The 12307-nt window shown below is 31.6% G+C and overlaps 1 protein-coding gene across 1 annotated transcript in view; it reads left to right on the top strand.

The window, feature by feature from the left end:
* The first annotated feature begins 660 nt into the window (after nt 1-660).
* The window catches only part of LOC132723202 (protein CBFA2T1-like), a 76442-nt gene continuing 64795 nt past the window's right edge, over nt 661-12307 (top strand). The window contains exon 1 of the mRNA XM_060707878.1: nt 661-846. Coding sequence (XP_060563861.1) covers nt 801-846 — 46 coding nt within the window. The 5' untranslated portion in view covers nt 661-800. The remainder of the gene's footprint in view (nt 847-12307) is intronic.

The following is a 12307-nucleotide window of genomic DNA, read 5'->3' as shown; positions in this document are numbered from 1 at the left end:
ATAACTCTCGGTCTAATAAACGAACCACGTCCGTTCGGTACGGTATCAAAATGCGTACTGAATGTTCTCGGTCACGGTATGCGCACATCTCATTTGAGACGGACAGTTGGTATGACGTAATAGAATTTAATTACGTCATCTTTCAGTTAATTGATAAATTAAAACAGTTATCTTTTTGATTATGTATTAATCCTTCAAACTTTAAACCACATAGCATTCACTACTGAGGTGTCTACAGTTACAAAGTTGGAACAATGACTTGAAATATTCAAATAATATTTAAAAAATGAAAATATAGCCTTCGTCTATAGACCCATATTGTCTCTTCTCTTGTATTTTTAGCCTTAGAACAAACATTTTGGAATGAAGGTTTTACTTCATTGTTATTGTTCTCCTTTTCCTCAGTCAGGGGGGATTAGAAGACGATAAACTGTCAAGATTCCATTTACAATGAAATTGGAAGAATCAGAATTGAGTTCAACTAGGTATTAGCCATTATTGGGCATTATCAATATTATGACAAAGTAATGTCAACATTATTACAAACTTTATTACACATTCGAGGGTTAAGCAGCCTTTTAAGGATATTTGATATTTTAATCTTGTGTGTTACAATAACATTAAAGTTTTGTTACAAGTCTGCTGAATTTTTTTTTTTCAGATCAGAAGAATAAATAAAGATTACATAGAGAGAAGAAAGGGATCCAATGTATTCAATTTTATTTACAGAGACAAATAATTTTGTGTAATTGTGTTTGACTGGAAAGAGCTGTAAAAGAGAGGAAACATTTAAAGACAAGATGAATTCTAATATAGGGATACAGCTACATGAAAGTGACAGTGAAGGTAGGTGAACACTGATTGATTGGTTGATTGATTGATTGGTTGACTTACTGATTGATTGATTTATTGATTGGCTGACTTACTGATTGATTGATTGATTGGTTGACTTACTGATTGATTGATTGATTGATTGATTGGCTGACTTACTGATTGATTGATTGATTGGTTGACTTACTGATTGATTGATTGATTGGCTGACTTACTGATTGATTGATTGATTGGCTGACTTACTGATTGATTAATTATCAAGTTGGTTGTGTGGTTTGTTGGTTGATTTACTGATTGAATGATTGATAGATGAAATTGGCTGATAAAACAATTATTTGTTTTGCTTTTAATTTGTTGGTTGTTTGACTGGTAAGTTGGATGGTTGGTTGATTGATCAATAAGCTGGTTTATTGATTGATTGATTTTTTTAATTGATTGTTTGTTTCTCTTGATGGAAAATAAGGTGCTGTGTTTTCTTCCCATTAATTTGATGAAATTATAGCTAGATGAAGGAATGAGGTAGGATGTAGAATATCAAGAATGATTGAAAAATTGTAAGAATAGATAATAACTAACTTAAAGAAAGAAATGACAATAGATATATGATTAAATTATTGAACATACAAAAGATTGAAGAAATGAAGAAATGAATCAACAAAATGAACAATGAATATTTGAAGGAAGAAGGAAGGAAGAAAGTGAGGAAGGAAGGAAGGAAAAATGTGTTTAGGGAGGGAGGAAGTAAGGAAGAGATGAATGGAGGGAATGAGGAAGGAAGAAGAGAGAGAGGTGGAAGAAAGGAAGGAAGAAAAAGAGAAAGGAAGGAAGGAAGGGGGAGAGGGAGGGATGGATAGGAAGTAAGCATGCTTAAACTTCATTAGGAATTTGATCAGAATGATTGTTTTTCTTGTAAAAATTGGCTGTTTTACTGGATATATTTTAAAGTGGTTTATTTATCAAATTGATGGATGTATAATTTGTCTTGATTTACTGATAGATAGGATAATTGATTCTGGTATTGATTTAGTTGGTTAAAAAAAACACATTATATTTGAAGTAACTTTGTCATATAGAATATCGTGCAACATGTTAATTATGGAACAGCTGTTGGTACCTACAATATGTTTCCAAGGTTGTTTCTTTTCATCTAGATTATTATTATAAGATTTGTTTCACATTAAGTAAAACTGTTGTTATGCTTGTTAATAAGGCATTCCTGTATTTTCTGTGAAGAAAACAGAATTATTATAGTTAACCATGTATTTGTATGTATCATAATATGTATGTGAATGGGGCACTGACCCAATTATCTTCCTCAATTATTTAAGACTTGTCAACTGTCAGGAGAGGCCAGGTTTTGTTTTGGTCCTACAGTCTCAAATTTTTAAAGATTAAGGCATAAAAAGTAAAATATTTATCTATCCAATTAACTAGAAAGTTTGCAAACAAATGTAAATATTATTGACACAATCAACTACTGAAACAAATTTGATCTTCAGAATCACATGTCAACCGCTTTTTCAGAATTTAAGAACTTTTCATTTATAGAAAGGAAAATGTTGTCAAGGGCACCTGATGTCTTCCTTCACCAGTAAAGCTTTAAAGTTGCCATACAACCTATACTGTGTTAATATGATGTTAAAAAAAAACCCCAGCCCCTCTCCCCAACCCCCCTCCCCACCCCAAAAACTATAACACTTGAGATAAAACTTATCTAGAAGAGGCTCACTCACTCTGTCTCCTTTTAATAAATAAAGTTTTTACTTGAAATGTTCTAAAATTCACTTAACATTTTCACCTTATTTCAAGTCAGCGAAAATAACAATTAATTTTATGGCACAAAACATTAACATCAGCAAAAGCTTCAGTAAAACAACGCAAAAAAAGGGCTGTGGCAAAAAAAAACTGCTCATAAGAAATTATGAAATTCTTGTGCTTTGTAATAATGCAAAACTTGTAGCCATATTTTAGCATACAGCACCTGTGATTTCCCCGTAACAATTAATTAAGTTGCTTTGTTTTGTAAATAATATCCCATATATAGTCACATATCAAGAAGATGTTTACTTAATAATGAGAACATATTGTTCCTGTATCCAGCTGTGACTGAGTATTGTACAAAATGTACATGATGATCATTGTTATGGTAGTTTACATATCTTTCTGCAAGTTTCACATCTTTTCTCTTTTTTTCTGCCTTGTCTAAAATAATATGCTGTATGGTGTCCTGTTTGGGCCATCAATTATATTATCAAATTGTATAAATTAAAAAAAATAATTTTGAGAATGGTTTGCTGTGTAACACTACCACCCCTCAAAACCACCACTCTAAACCATCACTTGAAATCACCACATAATTAAGCCACCACTCAAAAACCAGCACTCAAAACCACCACTCTAAACCATCACTTAAAATCACCACATAATTAAGCCACCACTCAAAACCAGCACTCAAAACCAGCATTCAAAACTACCTCTCGAACCACCACTCAATGTTTTATGTTATTATTATAAAATATGCCCCCTTTTTTTCTTTTTTGTATCATATTGTCAAGAAAGTGAAATGGGCTGTCCACGGCCAGATCTTGTTTAATACTTTCCTCAAGTGAATCAAATGGCATGGAGAAATTTAGACTATACTTCAAATATTTCACTTGCATGCCTTAATCTGATTCTGCAAAGAACTGATAGAGTAAGTTTTTTACACCTGAAGATTCGGTAGTGTTTTCAAAAAAAAAAGTTCAATGATAACATTGGCCTAGAATAATACAGGCAGACAAAAAAAAATTATTTATTCAATAAATGTGTTTGAAAAAGATAAGATTTCTTTCAATTATATATTTTTTTATGATGGCCGATTTTATTCTTAAAGCAAAACAGTGGTCCTATTTATTTTCATGGCAAATTCTTTAATCTTTTCACCAGGAGGCAAATTACCCAAGACACGCACATTGAGAACTATTTTTTGATACTGTTCTGAATCTCTTTTATGCGGGGACGTCTGCTTGTGACGGGACAAATCTGAAAATGCCTTTCCCAGAATGCTTCACTTCACATACAGGCTGAATAATTCCAATGAGAAGATTTTGTCACTCTCTTAAAGCCCTGAGTGCTCTGTCAAATACATAAGACCCCTTGAATTTGTACTTTCCTTTAAAATTGCTGTTGCAGTAAAAAAAAAAGATCAGTTTTTAAAGTGGGATAAGAGGATAATTTGGTAAAAAGATTATTACAAATTTAGCAACAATTTGACGATGAAAATGTGTCAGTTTAAAGTTCAACACCTTCATCTAGTGTTTGACTTATTATACAGTATTCTCTGCTCATAACAATCTTCATCTGACCGCTGAGTTTATATTGTTTTATCCACTTATCATTATATCCGAGAGCCAATGAACAAGATCCGACGGGGATCATTTGAAAACAGAGTCACGAGGATCATTGAACAGATCGCGAGGCGACAATTTGACAAGATCGCCAGAACCATTAAACAAGAGTCAGACTGAGGCGACAGCATCTTTATAAGAGGTATATCCCTATCAGCGAAATAGTTATAAGTCGAGTTTACTGTACTTATGTTCATTGAAAAATTACTGTATAACGGTTGGGGTGTTTATTAGACTGTAATCACTTATATGAATACTTCAGTGTATACTAAATTGATCAAAATTAGGGGATCTTTGTTTACAAATATAATAACTAAGGTCAATTATATTTGACAGACAATTTTATTGAAATAATTGATGAATATTTCAGTATATAAATAAAATAATAACATAAAAATTGATTATCGTATTGTGCTAAAAAAATACAAAAACAGTGGAATATTATTTATTTTTATTTCGTTGTTATTTTAAGTAACGTAATAAGCAAAAAATACCATAACTTTGACTTCAAAGCAACACAAAATGTCATAAGCTATTTTCATAAGCTGTTTTTATAGGGTTTCTCTATATAAATATGTTTCGTAAATAGTCGATGATTGATCGATTATTTTCTATTAAATTCAGGTAATATTGAAGAAAATGGTCTGATTTAATAACACTACCATTCATATTTAATTTTTAGCTTTATTCACATTATTACTTTAAATGTATATAATGTTCCCAAAGTTTCTTACTTTTAATATTACAATATCTAAAAGTAAATATATGAATTAAATTTATGCTGAGTGTAATAAAAGTTTTATAATGACATCATTGATAGTGCATGTAAAATGCAAATTTGTTTAAATTGAAAAAAAAAGAACATACTTTATATTACAATAATCATTTTATCTGGAATGTGCAGACTAAATTTCCCCGCCCTTTTGATGACCGTGCATAAAAAAGTGTTTCACATAAAGTGTTTGATAAACAGACTTGACTATCAGTTCAATACAGGCCTGTACAATACCATGATATGGAAATGTTGGCTTCATATCTAACTACCACACCAGCCTGTTGTCAATGAGCATTTGAGATAATGAAATTGACTGGTACCAGACACAAATTGTATGAGAATTTGCATAACCAGTCCATCTGCCTTCCATCACAAGACAAACTTGGATAAACATGACTGGTATAAGTGGCTGGGAGAAGTAGCAGACGGCCATTTGAAAATTAAATCATGCTTGTTTAAGGTGACTGTCCCAGTCTATATTTGTAAATAAAGTGAGACACAGTCCAGACGCAGACTGGTTTCCCAGGGACAGTGATCTATGGACTGGTTACCGTTTATTATATTGGAAAGCAATTACTGATTACATAGCATTGGTATTTCTGTTATTTGGTATTTTTAAGTAATTTTGTGACAATTTGACTAGATCCATATAAGTTGACCACCAGAGCTGTACATTGTTGCACTTGAGTATTTATAAGCATGTTCCATTACTACTTGTTACAGAAGTGCAACAAATAGGTTAATTAAATAAGCATATTTCATAATATCTAAAAACATCATATGACCGGTCACATAATAATTATCATTTTGGTGCATTGAACGTTTTGCACCTACATTGGTCAACAATTTCTCAAAGACAATTACTTAAAAGAGAAAAGCTAAAATTAAAATGGCATGAACAGAAAAAAATTCTATTCTTATTTATTTTTTATCAATTAATCTTTTATTTTTATTTGTTTTAGTCATAAAATTTTTATTTTAAAGTAACTTGAAACAGTATCCCCCTATTCAAATTATGTTTCAAATGAGGGGTCATGGTCAACTGGGCCCTTAACTCGGAACCATAATTTTGGACAATGATGTTTCCTTATAAAATACCAGGTTTTCTTTCTTAAAGCAGCACGCCTCCAGATTCATGTTAATTTGAATGAAAATTTTAGTATGTATTTAAATGTAAAATATTGTTAAGTGAACAAAGATATTAAATTAAACATTGCAAATGGTGCTTTTACAATCCATGTGAATTACCTAGAAGAGGTAAAAATATGCAAAAGTAGCCTTTTCTGTGTAAGTAACACAATAGAAGTATGGTGATAAATACTGCAAAAGCAGTCAATAATTGCACATAGCATCTAAATAATTACTTGAATCTTGAATCTTTTTACATTTTCTTAAAATCTAAGTGCAAATGTTTCAAGTCTGATTTTCATGAAATATTTTGTCTTTATCTGGAGGCATGCAGCTTTAAAGCTGTCTCTTTTTATAGTTCCTCCTATAAAGAAATAACATGTCAAATTTGATTAGAAAAATAAATGGTACATGTTATATCACATTGCATGTTCTTATCAAACTCCACTAATTAATAATCATTTTCCTATTTATTTGAAATAAAAATTAATTGGGAAAAAGAAAAAGAAAAACATCCCCAGTTGATAGAGAAAAAAAATTAATTGGAAGGGAAATTTATTTGGAGTATTTTGTAGGAATAGCAGATGTCATTATTGATATAGTTATTGAAAATGATATTGAACAAAATGTCAGAAATAGGCCATATCTAGCGAGTTTAAAACAAAAACGGAATTCAATAAAATCATCATGTAGACGGAAAAGCACAGGTGCATGCTTAATTATTCATCAGATGTCCGATTTAGTTCTATCGGGACCAATATATACCGCTGAAATGTTTATATCGTCAGCAACAAATTAAATTTTTATGTAATGATTATCTCCTGGTAAAAGAACCACCTGTTCTGTCAGTCATACTGGTAAAATTCTCAGAATATCGTTCTCAAGAATTTTTCTCAAGTAGGCAGAGCTTGATTTATATTTGAAACTATTAAAGAACAATTCTTACCTTTTTTGTATCATTGGTATCAGGTATTTTGTAATAATTTTGGAAAAAATATACTTAGAAAAGTCACATGAAAAATTGGCACCATACAGCTGGAATTTAAATCTAGACTCTAGACAGTGCATAGCCAATATTTCATTTTGGCTTTTCTATAATTATGTACATACTTATATTTCATTAGTCATGAAGAGTTTTGACGGGCTATTATGGCCCTTAATAAAAGCTTAGATTGAATATATAACCATAGCTGCTAGGCAAGGCCAAGTTATATTGCAAAGAACCATTTATGCATTGTCATATAACCTGTAAAGAATCTTAATTACAAATTTATAATACAGAAAACTTCATATATTTGAGAGAAAAACTAAATGACTTTATATTGTATTAAAAAATAATTTAATAACTTCTTGACAGCAGCCACGTATATAGTTTATATAAACGTCAAGATTATTCAATGCAAAGTGATGGTACAAACGTGCAGTATTATAAATATTTTATAATAAGGTATCACTGGTCAATAATGACTTTTTCACATTGTCACCTTTAAAGGTACATCTAACTTCTTGTAATCTTGTCTTTGTTCGTACTTTACAGTTTAATTAACAAGCTAGCATCTGTATAACTGGGAGATATTTATTTATGATATATTTTTCCCTTCGTATAGAGATGATAAATGTATTCTCCCTTAAGATGTTACAAGGCAGCTGATGCTGGGGAGAAGCTGTTAATTTGTGGTGTTTGTTTAATATGTGTGTGTGCACACACTCTATAAGATGGGATGTTGAAATAATTTCCTCTTCTATACAGATGAGTCCCTCTATTTGTATCAGTCATAACTATTCCCGTAATGCATGTTTTTTGTTATTTCTTCACCAGCGCTGTGTTATTTTTACAAACAAGTTTTGTCACTTTGGTGATATATATATTATGTTAGGTGAAATCCCCATCTATTTTGTTTTTCAAGACTTTTGATGTGTTTTAATGTCAATAATGTAGTATTAAGGAATGAAATTTTTTCAGAAGTACAGTACATATGGCGGAACGTTATATGTTCAGTAATGTAGAAAAGATGGATTTATAATTGTTATAGTAATATAGTATTCATTAAAAAGGGTGTATCATTATCGGTGTAGTATTCATTACAGTTCGCCAAAGTTTTCTGCCAATGAAATCACTCTATTTTGTTTAAATTTTGCCGAAATATTTACCATACAGTGCCGTTACTCAACTGTATATAATTAGTATATACGTTAAACCTCTGTCATTCTAGGGCGGCGTTCAAAGGAAATTCAGAACGTCGAGGTGAGCGCAGTAAGATTGCAAACAGCGCATCAGTGGCATCGCATACAACACCGACTGACAGTGCACATGTTGAGCATGCTCAAAACAAATGCCGTCACTCGGCATTTCGATAAGAGCGCAGTGAGATCGCAGTAAGGTCGCTATAGCTACTCAGTAGCATCTCCTACATCACAGCAGTAGCGCGCCGCTGTGAAAGTGCAAAAGGAACGCTGAATGAACGCGGTTGTTATCCATGGCGCTTGTTCGGTGATTGTACAGCATCTCTACCCCTAATACTGCACTGTTACGGAGCTTTATGATTTCAGTGCAGTGTGAGCACCGTAAAAGTGCTGTGGAAGTGCAAAGAACGCTGTAGAAGCGCAGTCCGAACGCAGGCAATCACCTATCAAAAGGCCGTGGAAGCTCCGTAGCATCTCCTTGAGGACGCCGTGCAGTCTCCTTGTCATCAGAATTATCACATTTTTTTTGCGATCGTTATATTCAACAATGCCGTGCAAATGCAGTGAAAGCGCAGTCTAGAGTGACAGGGCCTTTAAATGAGCCAATTTTATAGACTCCGCCTATTTTCATAATGCAATCAATTTGAATGGGCTAGGCTAACTGAAGTCTGTTATAGGTTATATACAGAGTAGTTATGTATACTTCTTTTGTTTAGCAGTATTCAAATCATATTGAAGAATCAGAAAATATGAGCCAGTAAATTTTCTGATAAGAAATGTCTCTCTGCTGCTCTTTAAGGATTTTGTTGTCCTTGACCACAAATGAGAAAGATTATATTATATAAGCACTCTTTACTGTCCAATATAGAATATATTTGATACTGCACTCAGTCCAATACAGGCAATATATTGGATAGGTCATGTAGTACAATTCTTAAGCAACAATTAAATGGGAAAAAAATGAAATAAAATAGATACAATGAAGGTGAAATGTATATTTCATTTCTCGACAATTTATATAACATTGTTAAAAGTCACTAATTATCAGTAGACAATGCTACTTTTAATGATGAATATATTTTACTAGACAATAATTAAGGAAAAAGAAAGGTTTCATTTTATAATATTTCATTAATAACTTTCATTATTCATAACTAGAAAAGAACACCTGCTTCTATTTATTCTCTTGAATTATTGTTATCACAGTTATTCAGCTGAGTCTTGAAGACATAAACAGATATTTCTTTTGCTCTAAATGCTACCACAACTATAAGGCCAACAAAATGTATCACAATATTGTTTAGCATAAACTTTTATAAAAGAGATGTTTGATTTTGTTTAGAGGATGTAATTTACTTGTTTTCTGAACTAATTTTGCATAATGTTCACTATCGTTTGAAAAGTTGAAGGATTTTCAAGATTCCACTGAGGTTTAAAAGCCTAAAAACATAACATTTGAATTTCTTACATACATGAGCTGGGGCACTTTAAACAGAAATATATGCAAAGCTAGTTAAGAAATATACTTTGAAATAAATTGAAAATCGTATTGTTATGCTTTTCTTAGTTCGATTTGAGTGAAAAACGATTAAACACTTTTCATTTTAGGACATTTTTTACAATTTGAATAATTATTCCGGAAATTCGAAGTGCGCGAATGATCTGAAATTTTGCACAAAAATTAGTGGTCTAAACCTACTTCAAAATTGGTCCAGTTATCTGGAAAAATATTTTCAGTCCTATCCTGTCAAAAAGCCTCAGTGGAGTTCCTTTAAGCATATAAGAATTGAACTATAGTCTATATATGCTATAGGCACACATATGGTTATCATCTTCCATGCTACTTTATAATTACCAAAAACATGTATTAGAACAAAATGAAGGTGAACAATACTTTAAATACAACCAAAAATATTTTTATATATAATGTTATGAATCTGCTTGTCTGTCCGTCTGGTATAGCTGAATGTCATGTCACCACTGTATTTTTTTATACAAATCAAATTGAAAACTACTTGTCAGGAATGTTAAAAAAGCATAATGAGTGATATCGCAGGTTTGACCTTCCTCAGGTCAAGGTCATACTTAGTCATTATTTTATGAATTTCAAAATCGAGTGTCCACTCTGTATTTTATGAACCAGTAGCAGAAACTATTTGGTAGAAATGTTACTGATAATGAGATGATTGCTGGACGCAGGTTTGGGCTGCCATAGGAATCACTTCATTTCTGTAGACTGGTATAGAAAAAAACATTATTGTCTTATTGTGTGAAAGGAAAGAAACTGCAATGGCTAGAGCATATTTGGCATCTAGAATTGCCATGTTGACCTCTACAAAATTGATATAAATCATGTCCCTGGGGTGAGTGTTTGCCCCACCCTTTGAGGTCACTTACTTTATGTTGACTAATGTATAGGAAAGCACAATTTTCTCTTCTTTTTTTTTTTTGAAAACACCAAGAGCTTACATATTTTGCATGCAGCATTGCCCAGTTGATCTCTTTTTTTAGTGCAAAAGTTTTATGAATCTTGCACTGAGTGTGAAAAAGCCCTAAACCTGACGGTCATTTAGTATAATAAGGATAGTTAAGATAAAACTTTTTTCAGACAAGTTTCATGAATGGGTCTTTTCCCTTCATTAAAGATTATATTTGATTACTCAAACAAATTTTCATTCAGGCATACATTGCCTTGCCTTTGCTGTGCTCTTGTTAACGTATACATTATTAGTGCAGTTTTAATTGTAAGTAAGTCACAGGCCTGCTTTCTCATGCACCAGGAAGAAAAAGAAAGATGTTTTGATTGGTCATTTTATATTGCTAATCCCAGAGACATGATGAATCAGAATTGTTTAAGTTTATTTAGGTCTCTACTGTACTAATTAAAATTTGGTTCTATAACCTTGATATTTTCAATTTCATTCATATAAGATTTTTACAGCTAAATGGTAAGCAGAAGAATTTCTATAATGGACTTACATGCAATTTGCTTTTAAGAAAAGTATCCATTGTTGTTTAAGTGTGGAAAATTGGGTACTGCTCAAGCAGGTGCTAGGGGGTGTGAGAAATGTTGCTCTTTTTCATTATCTCTCATGTACAGACTCAATCAAACTGAGTCTGCAATTTTCATATAATTTTTCTGTTTTTAATGCTTCCCAGTGATCACTTTTTGCCAGATATTTATTATTTTAGTTTGATTGTGTAGGAAACTTAAAGATCCTGTATGTTTTGATCAAAGTGGTTAACCCCACTAAGTGAAATTATATATATATATATATATACATAATTATGCAAAATAAAACAGTTTTCAAACATCAAAGAATATGTAAAATATGTAATGCAAATATTTGTGCATATAATAATATTATGTAATCATTAAAATACGTGCATTCATTTCTTATTTGACTTACCGTAAACTTTATAGAAAATAATTATTTTATTACCTCCCTTTATTTACATGAAATGTTAAATTCGGTGATATCTATTTAAATAATACTTTTTTGAACTTACAATATTGATTAATCTTAATTTGAGCATCATATTTATGATTTAAAACCATAAAGATTCTTACTCAAGGAAACAACTGCTCGCCCCTTACAGGGTATCCATTGTTAATGAAATTTTAAATAGAATTTGGCTATAGTTATTTTGGATGGCCAGGCTGGATATTCTACCGATTGAGTACAACTTGTACTCGAATTTAAAATTTGTTGACAAACACCTCACAATTGAAATATGTAGGTACATGCAAGTAAGCTGAGTTTCCTTTAAAGCTTAATACTTTAACTTCAGCTGATATCAGTTTTCCTTCAGTGAAGTTTACCAATATGATGGTTTGTTGGTCACATTTCATAGGCAAGTTTATAAAAATTTAGATACACTGTATTTAATGGTTGACAATATTTATTGAGCCAATCCCTACCCTTTTTGGGATCTTGTGGTCAAAGATTACCATGACTAAATAAAGCTTTAATTTTATTGGTTGCTTCTGTAGAAAATAATG

Source organism: Ruditapes philippinarum, unplaced genomic scaffold (genome assembly GCF_026571515.1).
Source record: "Ruditapes philippinarum isolate M1 unplaced genomic scaffold, ASM2657151v2 ctg721_1_1_1_1, whole genome shotgun sequence".
Lineage (NCBI taxonomy): Eukaryota > Metazoa > Mollusca > Bivalvia > Venerida > Veneridae > Ruditapes > Ruditapes philippinarum.
Note: the sequence above shows the minus strand (reverse complement) of the source record. Positions and strands in the feature narration are given on the sequence as shown.